General features: G+C 45.1%; 2 protein-coding genes across 2 annotated transcripts in view; both read right to left on the reverse strand.

Moving 5' to 3' along the window:
• LOC126268193 (uncharacterized) overlaps window positions 1-23,830 on the reverse strand; it is an 800,619-nt gene that overhangs the window by 201,592 nt on the left and 575,197 nt on the right. Inside the window, exons 2-3 of the mRNA XM_049973806.1 lie at window positions 13,880-14,186; window positions 213-461 (exon numbers count right to left, since the gene is read on the reverse strand). Coding sequence (XP_049829763.1) covers window positions 213-461; window positions 13,880-14,026 — 396 coding nt within the window. The 5' untranslated portion in view covers window positions 14,027-14,186. The remainder of the gene's footprint in view (window positions 1-212; window positions 462-13,879; window positions 14,187-23,830) is intronic.
• Window positions 15,863-23,830, reverse strand: part of LOC126267857 (serine/threonine-protein kinase stk11-like) — a 76,865-nt gene continuing 68,897 nt past the window's right edge. Inside the window, exon 7 of the mRNA XM_049973167.1 lies at window positions 15,863-15,949. Within this exon, the coding sequence (XP_049829124.1) occupies window positions 15,863-15,949 (87 nt within the window). The remainder of the gene's footprint in view (window positions 15,950-23,830) is intronic.

The following is a 23,830-nucleotide window of genomic DNA, read 5'->3' on the forward strand; positions in this document are numbered from 1 at the left end:
TAGACGTAAAAATCTCCTCAGCAACAGTCTCCTTCAACACTCCTTTTCTACAACTGGCTGTATATGTTGGTTCCATTTGACTTTTCTCGTAGGTATATCCCCTCCCACGACTGAACGTAAAAAGAGCGAGAAGGGCTCCCGATTACACGACTGATCGTGTAATCGGGTATACTGTGTACCGACTGAAGAGATTTCCGGGACTGTCGACTGACCTGCTGCGTGAAGGCGGGGCTGGGCCGCTTCATGTAGGGCCGGGAGTAGGGCACGGCCTTCTCCTTGGGGTAGTTGGTGTGGTCGGTCCACGACTTGGAGCGGTGCGAGCCGCCGCCAGGCGCCGGCCGCACGCCCTCCGGCTGGTCTCGCTCCGCGGACCCCGGCCACGACGGGAACTTCTCGTGGCCCGCGCCCACGCGCACGCCCTTCAGGCTGCTCGCGTCCCGCACCGGGGGCGCCGGCGCCACCTGCCGGCACACCAAACAGACCACATCTCCAGTCGATTTTACGTCAAACACACACACACACACACACACACACACACACACACACACACACACACAAATAAGCAGTATACACCATCTGACAGCCGAGAGCGCTAACGCGCTGCTTCTTGGACTCGGGTGGGCGCGCCGGCCCCGGATCGAATCCGCCCGGCGGATTAACAACGAGGGCCGGTGTGCGGCCAGACTCGATGAGGTTTTTAGGCGGTTTTCCACATCCCGCTTGGGGAATACCGGGCTGGTCCCCAAGTTCCGCCTCAGTTAAACGCGTCGCAGACATCTGAAACACGTCCGCACTGTTTCAAGATTTACGTTAGTCGCAGATAGTTGGGGTACACTGATTCCGTCCTGGGGGGGGGGGGGGGGGGGGGGGGTACGGGGTGGTGGCTGGAAGGGCATCCGGCCATCCCTAGCACTAACATTGCCACATCCGTTGTAACCACGCCGACTCTGTGATCGCTACGGAACTATGGCCCAAGCGAAAGAGAAAGCGACATCATCCGATCAAAAGTATACAACACCTATCAGTGGACATTAATATGTCGCGTGCCCGCCCTCCGCTTTCATGACGGCTTGAACTTTGCTGGGGATACCTTCCATGAGGTGTATGCATATCCGTGGATGAATGTCAGACCATTCTTCCTCACGCACTCAAGCTAGAGAAGTTAGTGATGTTGGACGCTCGGATCTGTAGCTAAGTCGATGTTCTAACTCGTCCCAAAAGGTGTTTAGCTGGGTTCAGGTAGGGACTCTGGACAGGGCAGTCCATTGCCACACAGATGGTTCTTTATGACAGGATCCATTACATCTACATCTACATCCATACTCCGCAAGAGCCGGCCGGAGTGGCCGAGCGGTTCTAGGCGCTACAGTCTGGACCGCGAGACCGCTACGGTCGCAGGTTCGAATCCTGCCTCGGGCATGGATGTGTGTGATGTCCTTAGGTTAGTTAGGTTTAGTTAGTTCTAAGTTCTAGGGGATTGAAGATCTCAGAAGTTGAATCCCATAGTGCTAAGAGCCATTTGAACCATTTTGAACCATACTCCGCAAGCCATATGACGGTGTCTGGCGGAGGGTCTTTGAGTATCTCTATCGGTTCTCCCTTCTATTCCAGTCTCGTATTATTCGTGGAAAGAAAGATTGTCGGTATGCCTCTGTGTGGGCTCTAATCTCTCTGGTTTTATCCTCATGGTCTCTTCGCGAAATATACGTAGGCGGGAGCAATATACTGCTTGACTCCTCGGTGAAGGTATGTTCTCGGAACTTCAACTTAAGCCCGTAACGAGCTACTGAGCGTCTCTCTTGCAGAGTCTTCTTCTGGAATTTATCTATGATCTCCGTAACGCTTTCGCGATCACTAAATTATCCTGTAACGAAGCGCGCTGCTCTCCGTTGGATCTTCACTATCTACTCTATGAACCCTATCAGGTACGGATCCCACACCGGGGAGCAGTATTCTAGCAGTGGGTGAACAGGTGTACTGTAACCTACTTCCTTTGTTTTCGGATTGCATTTCCTTAGGATTCTTCCAATGAATCTTAGTCTGGCATCTGCTTTACCGACGATCAACTTTATATGATCATTCCATTTTAAATCACTCCTAATGCCTACTCCCAGATAATTTATGGAATTAACTGCTTCCAGTTGCTGACCTGCTATATTGTATCTAAATGATAAAGTGTTGTATTTAAAGGCGCAACAAAAGCCTTAGAAGATCCGAGTTCCCAAGTGCTGGTTTTTAAGTACAAATTAAGTTATTCTACAGATAAGAATCATATTTAACAAATCGGGGGTTCACAGACTACTTCGAACTGAAGATCACAACGACGTAACTTATAATGTTCACGAACCCTTGAACTCTGCCGGCCGGGGTGACCGAGCGGTTCTAGGCGCTACAGTTTGGAACCGCGCGACCGCCCGGTCGCAGGTTAGAATCCTGCCTCGGGCACGGGTATGTGTGATGTCCTTAGGTTGGTTAGATTTAAGTAGTTCTAAGTTCTAGGAGACTGATGACCTCAGAAGTTAAGTCCCATAGTGCTCAGAGCCATTTGAACCATTATTGAACCTTTAACTCTCCGAAGACTGAGGTTGTTCCCTGGACAACAGTATTAGCTACCGGTTGATCCTTTCACTCTTGAGACATCATAATTTCGTTTGTAATAGAAACTACTAACATCTTCACTCACGCATTGCACCATGTCCATTATAACCACCTCAAAAAATATCCATTTCCTTCCTTACAAGTTCATTTTGATTCAGTGGGATATGAAGTACACTGGGTAAAATGTTTTTCGTAAATCTTGTCACTGGAATTAAATAACTACCACCCGGGAAAGTTATATTTTATACAAACTGTAAATGTTAGTACTGTGGCTCTTTTTATACCATTACGAAACGTCCGGTAAATGAGGTAATAGAGAGGCTATGAAAATAGCCAAAGATTCTCCTTCTTTCGATCACAGATGGAAATTGGGAGTAATTGTGTGTAGGTCGTTGTCTGCTACTGAGCGAGATGAGTTGCGCACTGCAAACGCCCAAATATGACGTGATAGTTAAGAAAAACCAGGTACTGAGCACTACCGACGCCTGTAGCTCGACTAGGCTCCAGTGCGTTCGCAGCTCCGAAAGCACTCGGCGGCTGTCGTCAATGAACCCGACGTTCGAGCGCACGGCGGGCGGCGGCTCGCTTCCGTAATGAGCCGGCTGTTTGTTTTCCTAATGGACGAGTGCGCTCCGTGTGGACACACGAGGCGGGCACACACGCCCGGCGCCAGCCGGGCCTTCTCACATTCCTGCTATCTGCAACAGCGAGATAGCTTCCTGTCCTCTAGCAGCAGCGGAGGCTGCCCTTCCAGGAAAACTGCACTGCACGTGGCTGTGTTCACTTACACAAACGTTGTCTAGATGAGAAGGGCACTCCATTCGATGACCAATTCACGTCGTCAGCACACCTTTATGCCTAACGCAAAAGTTATGATCTCCTTATAAATTTCTCGAAAGTCACGAGTCTCTGACGTAATTTAAGCAGAACAGGACGGAGCAACATATCAACAGAAATTATACTCAGCAACACAGGAGCAAGTTTTCAGATTTGTAAACTGTAAATGTAAAAAGTATTCCTGTTAGTGGATCATATCTGAATAACCTTCGTGTTGTGAATGATAATGTCTGCACTTTCTTAATAGGGGAAAAGGTTCAAAATGGTTCAAATGGCACTGAGCACTATGCGACTTGACATCTGAGGTCATCAGACCCCTAGAACTTAGAACTATTTAAACCTAACTAACCTAAGAACAACACACACATCCATGCCCGAGGCAGGATTCGAACCTGCGAACGTAGTGGCCGCGCGGTTCCGGACTGAAGCGCCTAGAACCGTTCGGTCACCGCGGCCGGCTAAGGCAAAAGGAAGTAGACCCGAAAATTGGTTATAATCGCTCTAAAATAATGTACAATGAATGCAGTGGAAAGAAAACAGTTTAGATAAACAATGAAATCGTAGAACCAGATGACGAGTTCTTGTAGCTATGACAGTTAAAGAAATAGAAAGAAGATATAAAGTTTACAAAATGAAGCTCCCGATAGGTCTGAAATAGCAGCTCACAGTGTGTGGTAGCAAGCGACAAATTCCGCACAAGCAAACAAGAGACAAATTGAAGTATACACGCTTTCTTCAAGCACAGAGCTCGTGTAACCGAAACCATCGCCTGGAACAGGCAACAATGCATTGCGCGGATCAGTATCGTCCAAGGATCGGTCTATAGGCATTTAAGATGCCGTCAACGCCGAGATCACAAGAGACTGAGCACGAGCTCGTACCGAGAAAGAAATCGCCCATGTCAAAGGAACCATCCTGGCACTTGCCGTAAAATATGTTTGGTAACTCTGGTGAACCTAAACGTAGATGTGTTTACAGCGCCGTCATCGTGAATGCGAGTTAGGAGTGTTACAACTGAGCCACCCCCGTCGGAAATATCCTACTGGAAAGAGTAGTCTTTCGCTATTCGCCAGTGCTAAATATTTCTTTGGCAATAACTCTTACTTTATGCCATGAAAACTATCAGTGCTAGTTTTCGCCATGGTATCCAGTGAATACTGTTCCCCATATTCTGCCATCATGATGGAATAGGCTCCAAAGCTCGAATTTTATTTCATAAAGTTGGATTCTTACTTATGTTTGCCTCCGTTTTTATCCATATCGCTAGTATTACTAACGTACGGCTTCGATCAACATACGCTAAAATTTTACCCGCTTGTTTGGTAACCCTTTGTGACAGCCTGAGCCGAAACATGTCAGTTGTGAATAGCTGAAAATTAAAAAAAACCTTCGTGGCAAGATCTTCTAAAAATTACAGACCGCTTGTAGCTGTCAATCCTCGTTTATTGTAGAATCAAGGTACAACCCGTTTTGCCGTAATATTTCACGACTTCAGATTAAATTTGGCTGTATTACATTAAGCTATTAAACTCATTCGATCGCCCAACGTCCTTTTATAAGGATTTACCACAAAAATTGAAAAAAAATTTGAAGTATACATAGATTAAACTTGGTTTAAAAAATGGTTCTGAGCACTATGGGACTTAACATCTATGGTCATCAGTCCCCTAGAACTTAGAACTACTTAAACCTAAATAACCTAAGGACAGCAGACACACCAAATTATTAATAAATTTTTCTAACCGAACTTTTTCGGCCGATAATTTTTATTTTATTTTAGTTTTTTCACACTTCAGCGGCAAAAAAGTCCTTGCAGCAGCATGGCTCTTCTCTGCACCGTTGCTTTCTATCTTCCTAACATAATTTACTTTTTTCGCAAAGGAGTAGAACATTCTCCCTCTCGCCTATTGTCTCGTACATCATTTAGTTGCCTCATTCCCATCTCACTCGTACAGCATCAAAAGTTTATCAAAATTCTAATTTTCGTCTGATTGATGCTATCGGAATCGACGGATATCTCACTACCGTACTGTTTCTATCTTTCGTGTCGTCGCCTAAGAAGTAAGGCAGCACCGGCTAACCAATTTATGAATTGGACTTTGAACAGCACTCTCTCTGTTACCTTTATCATCTACATCTGTACAAAATTCTCCGCAAGCTATTATGAAAAGTATGACGGAGCGTACAACGTAATAATATTAGCAATTTTGATTTCAAGTTTATTTGAGTGTTGAACGAGTCTATATGCCTTTCTGTACTAGCCCTAATCTTTCTTACGTTACTGTCATGCCACCCCGCCTCCCCCTACGGGAGGTACACAGTGGGGGGGGGGGGGGGGGGGGGTAGGAGGAGGAGGGGAGAGTATATGATCGCATAGTCTTTGTCGATGTTCTCTAAATTTACCAAACAACGTTGTGTTTCTTCCAAGCATGCCCATACAGTTCTCCGAGGATTTCCGTTCTACTTTGTGTAGGCTACACTGATCCGTTATCCTATGTATAGCATGGCGTCTCTGAATCTGATCGGTGTCTGTAGTCATGCTTACGTGACAAGGATGAAAACACAGCAACAGTATTCTAGAATTGGTCGCATTGGCGTCTTCTACCCGATTGATTTTAAACGTGCACTGCACCTACCTAAAGACCTACCAACAACAATTAAGTCTTACATTCGCCTTCTATAACACTGATTTTAAATGATCTTCCATTTTCATAGCGCTCATCACCAATACGTTGCAACGCGTGCAAGTTGTTAACCACTGATTTTGTAATCAGATACCAAACTGATCGTTTTTTTTGAGATTATATTAAATTTATCTTGATTTCAAGAGAGCTGTAACTCACTACTCAAAGTAAAGGGCTTTGCACGTGTTCAGAGAGATCGAGAAGTGATTGAATAATTATTGCTTAAAAAATGTAGAAGGCTGTACGTTCTACACATTATAATTACCACAATACCAACGGCCTTGTCTCTTTGAATACACCGGTGTCCGTCAGGTCACCGAAGTTAAGCAACATCGAGCGTGGGTAACCTCCTGGGTACGCCACGTGCTGCTGACTGATTTGCCGTTGCCTTTACGGTAAAGGATAGGCTGAGTTGTAACGTAAAGTACCTGAAAACCAGATATTGCGCCAAAGACCGGGATTAAATACCAAACATCTTCGCAGTGTCCCATGAAGTGAGCTTATGTGGTACTGTTCATGGTGATCGGACCGTTGGATGGCTTGGCGACTCGAGAGGAGTGGGTTATGTGGCGATACCAGATTTCACGCTCTCTCTTCTCATATCACCACCACCCAAAATAAACACAACGCGACACCACACACATTACTCTCACAGAAGACCTTATTATCAGCCGACCGAGGTCGTCTCGCGGTTCTAGGCGCGCAGTCCGGAACCGTGCGACTGCTACGGTCGCAGGTTCGAATCCTGCCTCGGACATGGATGTGTGTGATGTCCTTAGGTTAGTTATGTTTAAGTAGTTCTAAGTTCTAGGGGACTGATGACCACAGCAGTTGAGTCCTATAGTGCTCAGAGCCATTTGAACCATCTTGAACTTATTATCAGCCGGCCGTTGTGGCCGAGCGGTTCTAGGCGCTTCAGTCCGGAACCGCGCTGGGACTACGGTCGCAGGTTCGAATCCTGCCTCTGGCATGGCTCTGTGTGATGTCCTTAAGTTAGTTAGGTTTAAGTAGTTCTAAGTCTAGGGGACTGATGACCTCAGATGTTAAGTCCCATAGGGCTCAGAGCCATTTGAATTTATTATCAGCTATACTTAATCACAAAAAAATCACACTTCGAAATGGGGAGGTGTCATTCATTGTGCGCGAAGGACAGAAAAACCTTTCTAATTAGGCCTCGCTGAACCTGCCCTTTGGATCTCCCAGCCAACAAGGCCATACATCTTTGCTGTTTACTTTTCTATCACGATGAAATGAGGGAGTATGGATCGAGGTAACATAAATACGGTGAACAGACGAACAGTTTAAATGTGAGACATACCAGCGACATAGGGCAGCGGGCTTTTAATTTCCCGTCAGCAACTACGAAGCAGATAATTGTGTTACATCGTTATAAAAGACTTATAGTCTGAACTCTCTGTCTACAGAGCGTAAATAAGCTATGCCATGTCTGATGAGAACAGTGTGCATATAAAGAAGGAAAGAGCTCGTGTCCTGGTTTACACTAACGTCGAAAGAACATCTGCTTGACGCCAAGTTAAGAGAGTCGAAGCGCTTGGAGTGTCAGCAAACAGGCCGTCCAAACAAACGGAAGTCGCACTGAGCGGCTGATGTTAGTGGCGGAAATGCTGCTGACTAATCTCTCTTTCCGAGCGTTTCCCCCGCTTTTACAGGGGCTCCTGTATTCAATATTTGCCAAATTTATTTTAAACACGTGGCCCGATTCCCCTTCTGCCACCACAGTTAACTTTAAAGGACAGAAATCGCGTACGTCATATGCCTATTTCCTGAAGATGACCCAATAAGCCGAAAAACAGTTTGAAATAAACAAAAATCAGTAGTACAAAAACAGTGTTCTTAATATACAATTTTAAAAACGTGTAAACGTTGTCCTATTTTATATTTTTGTGCATTGTACATTCGAAGGTGGACATTGGAGACCAGCCCAGCATTCACCTAAACGGGCATGGAAAACCGCACAAAACCGCATTTATGAATCAGTACATATTTTTAAGTATGTTGAAAGCGCGCGATACGGTTATCTAAGTAACTGTTGGAGAAATAGATGAGTTTCTTACATGAGACACGAGGAAAAGATGAGTGGTCATAAGCGAGCACAGCCGACAGTAGTGAATCCACGCACCAAAAAGGGCGAGAGGAACCTGGCCGTATGTGGAGGATGCGAGAGAACTCACCAAAAAGTAACATAAAGAAAAACTTGTGAAGACGAAGACGATCAGAACAGCTAATAAAGCAAATGTTGTCGTGCAGATAACGTTCGCGTTGTTTATTGATGACCTTTTCTACTTTAGTTCCACTAATACAACATTAAAGAAGATGATCTCGAGTAAGTCCAAAGGAGAAGTGTTTTTTCTTCGAGCGCACAATCGTAGGATGTAGGTTCAATGTAAGGTATTGTTTCGTTTGTAATGGATCATCCACGTTGTGCGTGTTTCAGACGACGACCTATGGCGTCAAACATTAATGAGAATTGATTTTTAGCCCTAAGGTGTGCTCCAAGGGTGACTATAGGTCGTTTGCATTCGCAGTGGATCAATACCAGTAGGAGAAACGCGCGGACAATGCTGCCATGCCGGCTGAGGCAGGAGACTCCGCCAATACTTGGGATACCAAAGGTGAGTTTTTTTTTTTAATTTCTGTTACTCTCTTAATTTTCTCCCTTCCGCTAATTGCTGTTGAAAAGTGTCAGCGTGCGAACTGTTCAACGAAAGATCATCGATATGGGCTTTCGGAGCCGAAGGCCTACTCGTGTTCCCTTGATGACTGCACGACACAAAGCTTTACGCCTCGCTATGCTCGTCAACACCGACATTGGACTGTTGACTGGAAACATGTTGCCTGGTCGGACGACTCTCGGTTCAAATTTTAAACAGCGGATGGACGTGTACGGGTAAGGAAACAAGCACATGAATGCGTGGACCCTGCATGCCAGCAGGGGATTGTTCAAGCTGTTGGAGGCTCTGTAATGGTGTGGGGAGTGTGCATTTGGAGTGATATGGGACCTCTAGATACGACTCTGGCAGGTGACACGTACGTAAGCATGCCGCCTGATCGCCAGCATCCATTCATGTCCAATGTGCATTCCGACGGACTTAGGCAATTCCAGCAGGACAATGCGACACCCGACACGTTCAGAATTGCTACAGAGTGGCTCCACTAACACTCTTCTGACGCCGGCCGGAGTGGCCGTGCGGTTCTAGGCGCTTCAGTTTGGAACCCCGTGACCGCTAAGGTCGCAGGTTCGAATCCTGCCTCGGGCATGGATGTGTATGATGTCGTTAGGTTAGTTAGGTTTAAGTAGTTAGAAGTTCTAGGGGACTGATGACCTCAGAAGTTAAGTCCCGTAGTGCTCAGAGCCATTTGAACCATTTTTGAACTCTTCTGACTTTAAACACTTCCGCTGGCCACCAAACTCCCCAGAAACGAACATTATCGAGCATATCTGGGATGCCATGCAACGTGCTGTTCACAACAGATCTCCAACCCCTGGTACTCTTGTGGATTTATGGAGAACCCTGCAGGATTCATGGTGTCGGTTCCCTCCAGCACTACTTCAGACATTAGTCGAGTCCATGTCACGTCGTGTTGAGGCACTTCTGCGTCGTCGGGAGGGGGGGGGGGGGGCTACACGAGATTAGACAGGTGTACCAGTCTCTTTGGCTTTTCAGTGTAGGAGAGGTAACACTTGAGAACCCATGATGCCCATGGCGTCAGAGTTCCCTCAACTACTAGTTCATACTCGATGGCTCTCAACATCATGACACCAGCAACAACGCCCCTGTGCCTCTCCAAAGCATTGGAAGACTGGGACATCTCCCAAGGTCGCTGCCATACTCGCCGGAAATGGTCATCCGGGATGGTGTAGAAATGAGATTTCTTCGCTGAGCACAAGGTGACGCTATTTCTCAGCAGTCTATGCTTCCCGGTCGCGGCACCACTCCAGACGTAGCGATTTGTGTTGTGGTGTTAAAGCTGCCCACCACGTGAGACGGTAGCTGCCTAGTCCATGACATATACTGCTGTAGGCAGTATATTATTTGTTATCGAATGGCAAACTTCGACGTGAAAGAGCTACGATGTACTTGTTGCACAATACGGCGATCCTAGTTGGCGGTCATCAGACGTGGTCGACATGCCTTCAAGTCCCTGTCCCTGTGGAGTACAAGATCGGGCCTCTTTCACACCCGAATGTCCGCAAATCTGCATATTGCACGACTCGACTAACTTGCCAACAGGAGACCCACACTGAGGTCCCTTTTAAACTCTTTCAGGTGCTGATAACGCTGTCTCAGACGAGTACGCGTCATCTCCGTGTCCTTCACAATGATCATTCAACATCTGACGCTCTTCACGCTCCCTGTATACCCTAACAGGCCTGTTAAGAACGCTAATCATTAACAACACTAATGCACTCTCGTCTCTAATCATTTACAAGCCCGCTAATGGTGTGTACGTTTACGACGTTCCGTTGACATCCTACCATTTTTTCTAGGTGTTTCACTTTTTTTCCAGGCAGTGCGTACATCATCACGTGGATAATTTGGGGAACTCCAACTGTCTCATTGCAAGAAATTGTTTTGGCTGCTAGAGGTATGAAACGTGTGGCAGCAAAACTTGTTATAAATTACTGAATTTCGAACTAAAACAGCTGTGAATACAAGTTGCTAAAAAGTTGGTAGATGAAGTCAGTAAGGACGGAGAGCTGCTGAAATGTGTTATAATAGGCGTAGGAGTTTACAGAAATACTACTTGCAAGTTCAATGGAGTCTGCATGAAGCAGCCCTTAAAAATTTAAAAAATAAAAACCCCCAGATTTATGGCAAAACAATTGTTAGTTTTTGCACAACGATAATGCACCTGCTCACACTTCGTTGCTCGTTGATAATTTTTTGGCAAAAACAATAGTGCAATGATGCCCCAGCCTCCATATTCGACAAGACGCCTAGTCACTTTTTGCTATTTCCAAAAAATAAGAAAAACCTTAAGGGAATGTCGTTTTACAGCGTAGGTGAAATTAAAAATGCATTGCCGGGAGAGCTGAAAGCTAAAAGCTAAAAGACGGGTTCCAGAAATGTTTGCAGGATTAGAAAAAACGCTGGTGTTAATGTATAATATCTAATGCCAGTTACATGGAAGGTGATAACATTGATGTAAACGAATAAATAATATTATCTCCAAATAACAAAAATCTCCATTATTTTTAACACACCTCTTGCGTCTCGTAAAATACCCACGATTTGAAAAATCAGGGGAATTGGAGCTCATCTTGAGACACCGACAGCCGTTCTCCTTAAGTGCCTTCCGCGATTAGAGCAAGAAGTGGGCGACATGATACTGGTAGCAGCAGTACCCTCGCTTGCGGAGTACAGACATACAGGGTGTCCCAAAATGTTGCGACGAAATTCGAGGGGTTGTAGAGGGTATCTCGAGGAATAAATCGAGGATAGGAACCCGTGCGCAGCAACGCCATCCGAGGACGCTGCAGAGTGCCGAAGTTATTGATGGCGACGCCTGCGGCAAGGCCACCCCTTCGGCGGCAGACGTGACTTTGTATACTGACGGACCGTTGGCGGAACGTCTCGCAATGTTGTTCGTTATCCAGTCACGGCTATTAATTGCCACTGCCATGAACAAGTGGTGAAGAAGATGGAGCTAGTTGCTGCATAGGCAGGACTTGTCGCATATGAATGAGGTACTCTGTTACGGTTTCAGCCATAGGTTGGAGTTTGTCTCCTTTACACCGAAAAACACTGGAGATCTCAGAGGATTCCAGGAGCAAAATAAAGTGCTGATGGAAAGACGAGTCGGAAACCACCATCCAGGGAGGCATCAGAGCATTGCATTCATAGCAGACAAGGCCTTTATACACAGAAACTAGCTCCATCCGCCCTACTGGCGATCATGGCAATTAGTCACAATCAATGATTCTTTTTAGTCTTGAGTCTTCTGACCGATTTGATGCGGCCCGCCACAAATTCCTCTCCTGTGCTAATTTCTTAATCTCAAAGTAGCACTTCCAACCTATGTCATCAATTATTTGTTGTACATTCCAATCTGTGTCTTGCACTACACTTTTTATCGTCTACATTGTGACATGTTCTGTCTACGGTCTGTTGGCATAAAAAGTCATGTTTGATGCCGAAGGGCTGGCCTGTTGGCAGACGTCGGCACCTGTAACTCTACGCTCTGTAGCGTCACTGGGGGAATCCTGTTGATGTACAGGGTGAGTGAAATGCAACTGCCCCGAAAAATATATCCTGTCTCTTCTGCATCTACATCTACATCCATACTCTGCAAGCCACCTGACGGTGTGTGGCGGAGGGTACCTTGAGTACGTCAATCGGTTGTCCCTTCTATTCTAGTCTCGTACTGTTCGTGGAAAGAAAGATTGTCGGTATGCCTCTGTATGGACTCTCATCTCTCTGATTTTATCCCCATGGTCTCTTTGTGAGATATAAGTAGGAGGGAGCAACATACTGCTTAACTCTTCGGTGAAGGTATGTTCTCGGAACTTCAACTTAAGCCCGTAACGAGCTATTGAGCGTCTCTCTTAAAGAGTCTTCCACTGGAGTTTATCTATCATCTCCGTAACGCTTTCACAATTCCTAAATGATCGTGTAACGAAGCGCGCTGCTATGCGTTGGATCTACTCTACCTCTTCTATCAACCCTATCTGGTACGAATGCCACACCAGCGAGCAGTATTCAAGCAGTGGGCGAACAAGTGTACTGTAACCTACTTCCTTTGTTTTCGGACTCCATTTCCTTAGCATTCTTCCAATGAATCTCAGTCTGGCATCTGCTTTACCGACGATCAACTTTATATGGTCATTCCATTTTAAATCACTCCTAATGCCTACTCCCAGATAATTTATGGAATTAACTGCTTCCAGTTGCTGACCAGCTGTATTGAAACTAAATGATAAATGATCTTCCTTTCTATGTATTCGCAGTACATTACACTTGTCTACATTGAGATTCAATTGTCATTCCCTGCACCATGCGTCAATTCGTTGCAGATCCTCCTGCATTTCAGTACAATTTTCCATTATTACAACCTCTCGATATACTACAGCATCATCCGCAAAAAGCCTCAGTGAACTTCCGATGTTATCCACAAGGTCATTTATATATATTGTGAATAGCAACGGTCTTACGACACTCCCCTGCGGCACACCTGAAATCACTCCTACTTCGGAACACTTCTCTCCATTGAGAATGACATGCTGCGTTCTGTTATCTAGGAACTCTTCAATCCAATCATACAATTGGTTTGATAGTCCATACGCTCTTACTTTGTTCATTAAACGACTGTGGGGATCTGTATCAAACGCCTTGCAGAAGTCAAGAAACATGGCATCTACCTGGGAACCCGTGTCTACGGCCCTCTGAGTCTCGTGGACGAATAGCTCGAGCTAGGTTTCACACGATCGTCTTTTTCGAAACCCATGCTGATTCCTACAGAGTAGATTTCTAGTCTCCAGAAAAGTCATTATACTCGAACATAATACGTGTTCCAAAATTCTACAACTGATCGATATAGGTCTATAGTTATGCACATCTGTTCGACGTCCCATCTTGAAAACGGGGATGCCCTATGCCCCTTTCCAATCTTTTGGAACGCTACACTCTTCTAAAGACCTACGGTACATACTGCAAGAAGGGGGACAAAATTTTCCAGGCCTGTTTTATTTGCCCATTCTTCATATCGAACTGCTGTGACGAGAAGCTGTCCGTGCATACCTGCGAGTGGTGGTGCGAGGGCTGCTGCAGGTAGGAGTAGAGGCAGGCGGTGGTGGTGGGGGCGGGCGCAGGCCCGGCGGACGCCTTGGGCCCCACTGCCACCCCCACCCCCACGCCCACGCCCACCGACGCCGCCGTGGCGGACATCACGTCCGGCTGGCTGTCTGCGCTCGCGCTCGTGACGTCACTGTCTGCGTCGCCTTCTCGGTCGGCGTCGCCGTCGCCGTCGCCGTGGCCGCCGCCCTCCTCAGTGCTGGCTGCATCACGCTCCTTCTGGACCTCGCTGTCCTCGCTGGTCGCTTCGGCACTGCAACACCACAAACAGAGGACTACGCTTAACGGCGGATCAAAGCAAGTGCACAGTCGGGCATCCCGTCTGCAGCCGAACTACCTGCTCAGCTGGTAACGACATCTGCCAAAGTGTATTGCGAAATCTGTCCCATAGATTTGGCCTCAAAACTATACAGACATTAGAAAATAACAAAGCATCATCAATCTGAAGATTGGTTTGACCACCACGGTGCTTTACTATACATGGTACTGTTGGATGTAATCTCCTGTTGCCTCCCTCCGTCTTTTGAACTGACTTCCCAGGCAGTTACAGGGAGATCTACAGTTTGACGTACATTCCGAATCACGCCGCGACTTGGGATGTTGCACATTAGCAAACAGTGCCACAGATGAAATAAGTGAGAAGTGTGACAAATAAAGACCCTAGGAGTGACTGGAGATCGAACCAGAGACCTACACATTTGTAATCTGAGACTTTAACAAATAGTAGATCCGACATGAAGTATTTTGAGATGAGTAATCAGTGACTGGAAACGAATATTTCACTTGGTATGAAGGCTTGTGTGAGCGGTTCTAAGCGCTTCAGTCCCGAACCACACAGCTGCTACGGTCGCAGGTTCGAATCCTGCCTCGGGCGTGGATGTGTGTGACGTCCTTAGCTTAGTTAGGTTTAGTTAGTTCTAAGTCTAGGGGCTGATGACCTCAGATGTTAAGTCCCATAGTGTTTAGAGCGATATGAACCATTTGCTTGAACGTATGCCTGCGAGAGTGGAAGCTGTCATCAAGGCTAAGGGTGGGCCAACACCATACTGAATTCCAACATTACCGATGGAGGGCGACACGAACTTTTAAGTCATTTTCAGCCAGGTGTCCGGATACTTTTGATCACATAGTGAATCTTGCCATTTTCGATATCGATAAGAGGCAAAGATCATCGAAATTGTCGATTTCCCGGAGAGATGAACTGTGCCTGTACATAATTACGTATGTACGGAGCCATCTGTGTACGAATCCTACTCGCAATTCACAAGATTTTTTTAACAAGATTATTACTGCTGGTGGCAATGACTACAAAGTACGAGATTAACGGGACAGCGGTAGCAGTAAACAAGTCGGTGTAAAGGTGGTTTTCTCTGAGCGCACGTTTCGCCAGCGCCGTCCATCTTCAGGGGACATTTGGCACGCTCAGGGAAAGCGCCGTGTCCGTGACCTTCCGCCCGCGGCCGTGTGGCTGGCGCCGGCGCGGGCGACGGCGCCTGGGGACCGCACGGTGAAACCCGTCGCGACATTTCAGGGAAAACGTCCCGTGTTCTCCTCTCGCAACACGCCACGGGAACAGCTCGCGATTACCGCAGCGGGGAGCCACCTGGACCCAGACCGGTTTGTCCGCGGCAGCGATTGCGTGTGTGTCGCGCGGAACGTCCCGCGCTTGTTCCTGTAACTGTACCAATCAGTCACGCGCTGTCACGATTCATTTACTTTCCAATATTTCGTATCGAGGTAGATGCCCATACTTTTTGGAAGTTACTCTGCCGGATATTGCCCTGATTCCATTAATAAGGCCACGTGACATTCCTTCTGTCAACTGTATTGTAACTTACAATTGCTTCGCCGAAATGTCGGCATTGTAGCTTGACAGGAAACGATGTTGGGGTAGGTTTGGATTTCACAAAGGCGCGTTGGAAAAACTGCTTAACTGCTGATGGATAAACCTGTGGCGATGTAGGCAATATCACTGCATAAGAAATATTTTTGAAGTATCTTTGGTGACATTACTCTCTGCGGAAAAAGAACAACTTGACAGATTTTATAACAAATTCACTTTCCGAGCTCATCATTTACACACACACACACTTTGCGGTGTGTGGCGTGCTATTTCTGCTATCTTGGCAAACCCGATAGGCAACACTTCTGGCACCTCGGGCACACGTGCAGCCTACATTGCCCCTGCACGCCTAGGCGTCGCGGACTCGCTCTGTCGTATGAACAGTCACCAGACGGCGGTGCCAGTACTAGCAGAGGCCGCAACTCCCAAGGGACCTTTTCGCGTCCGCCACACACGTGACCAGAAAATAGTGCCTCGAGTATTCCGCCGCCGGCCGCTGTAAAGGTCGGCGCCAGAGCTGCACAAGTCAGTTCTACCGGCTTCGAGAACGTCTCCTAGACTCCGGGCGGGTGCTACTCACCCCATCGTGGGGACCGATGCTGCTGTATTCAGCCTTCATCGTTGTTCCCTTGGAGCAATCAGACAGTATCCAGGATAGACTTTTCTGCTCATATGCTGGTGTTATTCAGGACAGCTTATTCGGAGTTGGAGTATTTTCCATACAACTGTATTTGTCTATGAACATCCTAATTGTGTTCGTTTATCAGACTCTGGAATCTCCATACTGTTAAGTCTTCATATCTGTGAGACAGTGTAATTGTAATTTTGTTATTACCGTCGAAGTAGACGTTTCTTTCTTTGGTATTGTAATTTTGTTATTACCATCGAAGTAGACGTTTCTTCCTTTGGTCAATAAACTTTTCTAAACTTTATTACTGTTTTAGTGAGTCGACGTGAGCGTAGGATACTTCACGTACGACAATCATTTTTCACTTTCCTGTTGAATGCGCGAATGGTAGTTTGGAAGGATGACCGTCGCTAAGCCACGTTAGAGTTCAAATTTCTCTGATTTTTGCAGTCTTAGTAATTTAGCGAAATGTATGTGGGAGACAAGAACATGCTCTATTCTTGGAACGCACGCTCTCGTAATTTTAACGGTAAAACACTGACATGGACAATGCCTCTCTTGTAGCGTCTAACGCTGGAATTTGATGAACTTCTTCGTAACAGACTTGAGCATACTAAACGATCCGGCGAAAAAGTGCGACTTCTTTTACGGATAGCCTCTGCGTCCGTTATTAATCCTATCTGGAAAGAGAAAAGGTCACAGAGGATAAATAAAAATCTTGTGGTTTGCCGTCGACACTGTAATTTTATCAGAGACGGCAGAAGAATTGGAAGATCAGTTGAACAGAATGGATAGTGTACTCAGATGAGGTTATATGAAGCAATGATATTCAAGGATACTGAGGGTAAATGAATGTAGTTGAATGAAATCGGACGATGCAGAGGAGATTAGATTAGGAAATGAGACAAATGCAGTAGATAAGTTTTGTTATTTGGGCAGCAAAACAAACGACAATGGCCGAAGTAAACGGGATATAAAATGCAGACTGGCAATAGCAAGGAAAGTGTTACTGAATTAAAACTTAACATTGAATATAAATATAAGAGTTAGGAAGTCTTTTCTATATATTTGTAAGTAGAGTAGCTTCGTGCTGAGTGAAAAGTACACGATAAATAGTTCAGAGAAGGACGATTGAAATGCTTTGGATTAGATCAATTAACCCATGAAGAGGTACTGAGTGAGAAGGGGAGAAAAGGCGCTTACTGCACAACTGTACTAAAAGAAGGAATCGGCTGAAAGGATTCATCCTAAGACATCAAGAAGTCGGTAATAAGTTAATGGAGGGAAGTGTTTGGATACGGGGAGGGGGGGGGGGGTTGTTAAAAATTGGAGATCGGGGTAAACCTTGACTTCCGTCAGCATGTTCAAGGTCAAGTAGGTTGCGGTAGTATTTGAAACATCTTCAGCAAAGGTAATCAGAAATGTAGTCACAATCTTTTTGCGGTAGTTATGCAGAGATGAAGAAGCTTGGGCAGGATAAACTACAGGGGAGAGCTGCATCAAACCAGTCGCAGACTAACGAGCAATACTCGTGGATTGTTCGAGCCAGTGTTCCGTAAGCCAACTTCTTAGTACATTAATTACTCTTCCTTGAGAATTCCTATGAATTTCAGGTTGGTATCTGCTGCTCCTATGACTATCTTCATCTCTGCTTGATGTTCAACAGAAGAAAACGCCGTTGACCACTGGATCTGATAAGGGCATTGTGATAAAACCTTTGAACATTTCTGGGCGAACAAAGGAGAATCTAGTGTTGACCAGGGAATGGTTCTGAATTATGTTGGAAGTAATACTCCATGTGGAAAAAATCTCTTAGACAATTTCAGTCTAAACTTACCCTCTGACATCATCAGTTACGAGGCTATTTGGCAGGATTAATAAAATGTATCCTTACGCTTGTACATCCGCTCTTGTTACTCCATTTTTTGTGCACAAGATTTCGATACCTGTGTTAACAGTCTTCAGACAGTGCTCAAAGCGGCGTTCACTATTTTCTACCTGGCTTACAGCAGATTTGCAAGACAATCACTCACAGCACTTGGCTTCGTTAGTCCTTTCAATATTTTTTAAAAATAAAGTAAGTCAGTTCGGCTAATGCTGCAGCTATTGCTGTGATCCGTCTGTTCTGAATAGTAATTTGAAACTACATAAAATTCTCTCTTTGAACTGTACTGCTACTGGCGCTCGTCGCTATATTTAGTCCACTAAGTGGATCCGATGGGTTTGAGTCCACATAGCCACCAACAAAACCCATATACATATTTGACGCACGCTTATCGGATGGTGATTATTCATCGTTATTCAAGCTCGCTTACGTTGGCTATAATTGCGACAATATTACAGATAGATTTTCGATCTTGGCTCGCGCATTTCAGTCTCAATGTTACTCCCCCTTAATTTTGCGCTCTATGCCTTAGGGCACAATTACTGTAATTCTGATATTACTTTGCCCCTCATACATCGTGACATTTTAAGAAAAATGGCAAATTTTTAAATACACAAGCTCGTAACTTTTACGAATGTTTGAAATACAGGGCTTATTAAACGTCACGAACCACAAAATCGCTTCTAAACGGTCGTTATGTTGAGACACCTGATACATATGCTCTATCTTGAATAAATGTATGAACTTCTTTGTAAGTATTACTGACTTTCTAATACATGTGTCATGTGGTGGAGATTATAATTACCCAGATCGGGACCTTTTACGAAAAACGTGAGCACGTGCAGACTTGATGATTTAGTCTGAAAGATCAGTGCAAGACAAACTGTACGCAAACGATAATATTTCACGAGTGGTCGGACATTCGTTTCGTTATCGTGCCGTGGAGACTACATTCATCCGCGTCTTCAGGGTTATGAACGCCCTCGTGAACAGGAACTGATCCGTCACGCCATTATTTTAAACTGTTAATATCAGACAGAAACATACTCAGAATCTATAAGGCATGATGATGATCTGTGGATATCATTTACCATCACTACAGGATAACGACTGATGTTGACTAACTAGCAACTAGAGCCTGTAAACAATCCAACCCGCATTTCTTAGGCTGCTTCCAGTCCGAATAGATGCACGGTTTTACCAGAGTTTCGAATAAGTGATCCAAGTGCGCCCTTTTCCCAGCCCTCTAGTTGATTAATTAAAGGAATGCATTCTCCTCGTGTAACATGAACACGTGGCTGAGCGCGTCGTGGCAGATCAGGTATGCCGACATTGCAGGTACGGGTCATATGGAAATCATCTTACTGTACATACATGAATTTGTCCATATTTGTGCCAGGCCGCTTACCCAGTGAATCATCGCTCTACCCGATACAAATACGTTGCAAATAAGGTGCAATTGTACTTGATTATTGTCTTCCCAGGGTGTATGGCAGGTTTCAGGACGATAATGCACGCTGATAGACGACAGAACGGCTCTCGAATGTTAAGACCAACACGATCAAAACTGCTTCGACCAGCTCCTCCCCCTATCCTGCCATACGCCACTACCACTCCACTGATCTTGAATATTTGTGGGAACAACTGCGTCGTTATGTTTGCTGTGTTTCTCCCCCAGGAACCCTTCTGTAGATATAGGAAGCACTGCAGACAAGATGGTTCCAGATATCTGTAGAGACGTATCAGAAGTCATTTCCAGCTTGTTAGCCTGTTGTGTATAACTATTTAAAATGCAAGACACACAAATGCTGACTTTATATTTTATTCCGACCGGCTTCGGTCATAAACCGTGTTCACAGTTCTGTTCATAACACAAAACAAAAATCACACCAAAATGCAGAAAAGAAATGAGTCATATTGTCATAATATTATTTCGAATGTAACAACAAAATTACTTACGTCTAAAAGATAATCTACATCCAACGTGACATACTAAAACTAAAAGTATCATTAATTTCGAACATTAGAAGCGCGATATCTGTGTGAAGAGCAACAAACTGAAGAGAACCAACTCAAGACATACACTAACATTATAGGGCCAGAACTCATAGCAAACAATTCAAAGATCAATGGCTACGAAGATATTACATTCTTAGGTAGGATGAAGATAACACTAACAAAATTGTATTCCAATCAATCATTTTCAAGAAGACAAAGTAATAAATATTTAAAAGTACATTACATATTTTTTTACATACTTAATTACTTTACGATAACAATATCCTTTGTCGTGGTATAGACTAAAGAGTGACATTTTAACAATAACATATAACAAAATTATCAGACTGGGTTAAATACCATACTGAAAATATCCAGTTCATGCTTACATCCATAGCCGAAAGGTATTAACGCAATTTACAGGTTTTTTCATAAAAAAGTACTGCCCAATAACGCAATTACTATTAAACCCAATATTTGAAACATCTTCAGCAAAGATAATCAGAAATGATCATAGTCACAATCTTTTGAAACGATAAGAACAAGCGTGACCCTTTAGGGGGGGTGTTCCATGGCGTAATCAGAAGTGATGTACTAATAGCACATCCAATTAAGAAACAATATACATTCACATAATCAAAAGTAAGAAATGTGAAGAAAACAAAAAATTGCCAATGTTACCTGAAGTGCCTTAGTAACAATGCCATTTGTATCAAAAATGTACAAAAACGAAGCGCAAATACACTTTGCTACGAGAAAATATACAGATATTACCATAATACAGTCAATGAACTTCGGGCAGTCACACACGCTGTAATTAATCAATTCATGCTGACATACGATGTCAGAAAGTAGAACACCTACTCACAGATCAATAAAAATTTAAGTACTCTAAATTCCCTATTTGCCAGTTAATCAATAAGTCAACATACCTTCATATAAGGCCATTAGGCAGCAACACATTCATTAATCGTATGACACTCTAGGAGATTAACAAAGTAAAAACCGCATCATAAGCATATTAGCTGTGATATGCCTCATAACATATCATCAAACACCATTTCCTTTCTGCAATTTGTGCGATTTTTGGTTTGTATTTTGTACAGGACCATGAACGTCCTTAATGACCGAACCGGTCGGAGTAAAACATAAATAAAGTAAACATTTGTGTTCATATATCGTAAAAAGTATTTGCAAGCTGATAACTGCTTTAAAAAGAGGTTTGTGTAAGCTGCAAAACTGAGATTACTCTTCAAACCAAAGAGTTATTACAACACTGCGACTCAAGAAACAGGTGCTTTCAGTACTGTAAAATCTGTCATATGTGTATCGTCACAGACGTATCAGCCGATAGTATGCAAGAGAGAGGCATGAGAAAACTGGCTGAGCCTTGGGCACTTGTTGCAGTGCTGTTGAACTGGAGGTGTTGGGGAGACTGGATGGGGGTGGGGAGAGGAATGATGAGAGGTGGTGGTGGGGGGGGGGGGGGGGGGGAGCGTGCGCTATCGGAGCAGGTCTGGCCTATCGGGCATCGCGGGACAGGTCGGCGACCCTGCCCGCAGCGCCACGTAATCGACATTGTTACGGCCGACCGTAACGAGCAGGCGAGAAGCGTGCGCCGTAACTCTGCCCGGCTCATCACAGCTCCCCTCCCACACTGTAAACATAGACGCATAAACATTCGCCTTATCTGCGCGCAATTTGTTATCTCCTCACGGCCGCGGTTTGTCGCCCCGGGCTACGCGGGAAGCGTAACTCACACCTTGTTCCCAAACAGGAAGCTACGTTTCGCCCGGGGTGCGTTATCGACAGACTGCGAACATTGGTAACCCTGTAATTTTCAGTAGCTGCTGTCCAGAGATACCAGCTACCAAGCTACCAACATGACTATTCACAGTACAAATAAAACACCGATTGAACGAAGTAACTCAACACAGAAAAGATTAGTCGCCCTCTTAAAACAACACACTGAAGCTTTGCGGCTCCGTATGATGTGTAGATCTGGTATGCCAGGTGGTCACGTGCGCCTTCGCCGCTGACCTAAGCCGTGGCAGCGAAGCGGTGAGTACGTAACAGTCGGTTGCGTGAAGCCACCGCCGTATCAAGAGTCTACGTGGAGACTTGACGGAAGGGCAGAATGGTACTGTCGTGTTTGAATGTGGCCATGACCACATCTCGAATGAAGTTGCCTGATTTGTCGCTGTATCAACGCTCACCGTCCAGTGCGTTTACAAACAGTGGTGTATTATTTGCAGCCATGTAACAAAGCGTAAGCACAGTGGTCGTAAAATGATTCCAACTGACACAGACGTATTTCTAACGCGGCAGGAATCTGCGCTGTCAGTGAATGCAGATCCATTTCTACATCTACGAGGGTCATTCAATAAGTAATGCCCAACATTTATTTTCTCAGAACGCGTTTCTTATTAAGAGTCAGAATTTGTTGACAATAGACGTCAACATGTCTTGTCTATGCCCTATTTTTCTGCGTAGTCTCCATCACGTTCTATGGACGTACGCCAACGTTGTGGAAGACCATGTATTATTCCCTGCTGGCAAATGCTCTTGTCCTGTTTTCATGTTTTCCCTGCACGAGTGACACTCTCGTCATCGTCAATGTGCGTTCCTCTTAGAGAATCTTTAAGCTCCAACATTTCAGATGAAATGGCCTTTCCTTGAATCTTGTGGTCCGCTGTGAGCATTCGTGGAACCGATCGTGAGCACCTCTTTTTGAACATCCGACAATCTCTATCATTGGAGACGCACTTCCAATGCTGACTGACAACTGTAGAGCCAATTGTCGAGTTGTGCTGCACCGTCGGCACGAATAATGGCATCCGCACGATTCAGCATGTCTAGAGCAGAGGCTGTAGCTTTCTTTACCCATCGCCCAACTGTACTCCTGCCTACTGCAGCATGCCACACACTGCACAAAAATGTTTATGCGTGTTCACCACTGTTTCTTTTCCTGCACACAAGAATTCAATAACAGCACGCTACCTGTAACGTGAGACGTATGTAGATGCCATTTTGATGCTGTACTAGGACTGTGCCATATGCCAGAACGGTTAGAAATTTCACCAGCGCACAGAACAAACATCAAATGTGAAGCACCGATAAGGTCATCTGTCTATGCATATTAATGGCTTTTTTACAAATACGTGGGGCATTACTTACGAACGACTCTTGTACGTCTATACTCTTCATACCACCTTACGATATATGAGAATTATTGTCGGTGTCCTTCCGTGTTGGCTCTAATTTCTCAGACTCCCTCGTGGCGGTCTTTCCGCGAGACGTACGTGGGAGGCAGTAATATGTAGCCCGACTCTTCCCAGAATGTACCATGTCAGAATTTGAATAGTTTCCGACCGAATATTGCGAAGGGGGCTGCTTGAAATCAAGTTGTGCTTCGGAAGGGATAAAGTAGTGTGATCAGTGTATAAGGAGAAATGCGGAATATCCATTATATACGAACTACAGCCACTTACAATACACTGCATTCTCGCTTCCAGGAAAGGAATACAAAGTTATAAGTAAAAA

This window comes from Schistocerca gregaria, chromosome 4 (assembly GCF_023897955.1).
Source record: "Schistocerca gregaria isolate iqSchGreg1 chromosome 4, iqSchGreg1.2, whole genome shotgun sequence".
Taxonomy (NCBI): domain Eukaryota; kingdom Metazoa; phylum Arthropoda; class Insecta; order Orthoptera; family Acrididae; genus Schistocerca; species Schistocerca gregaria.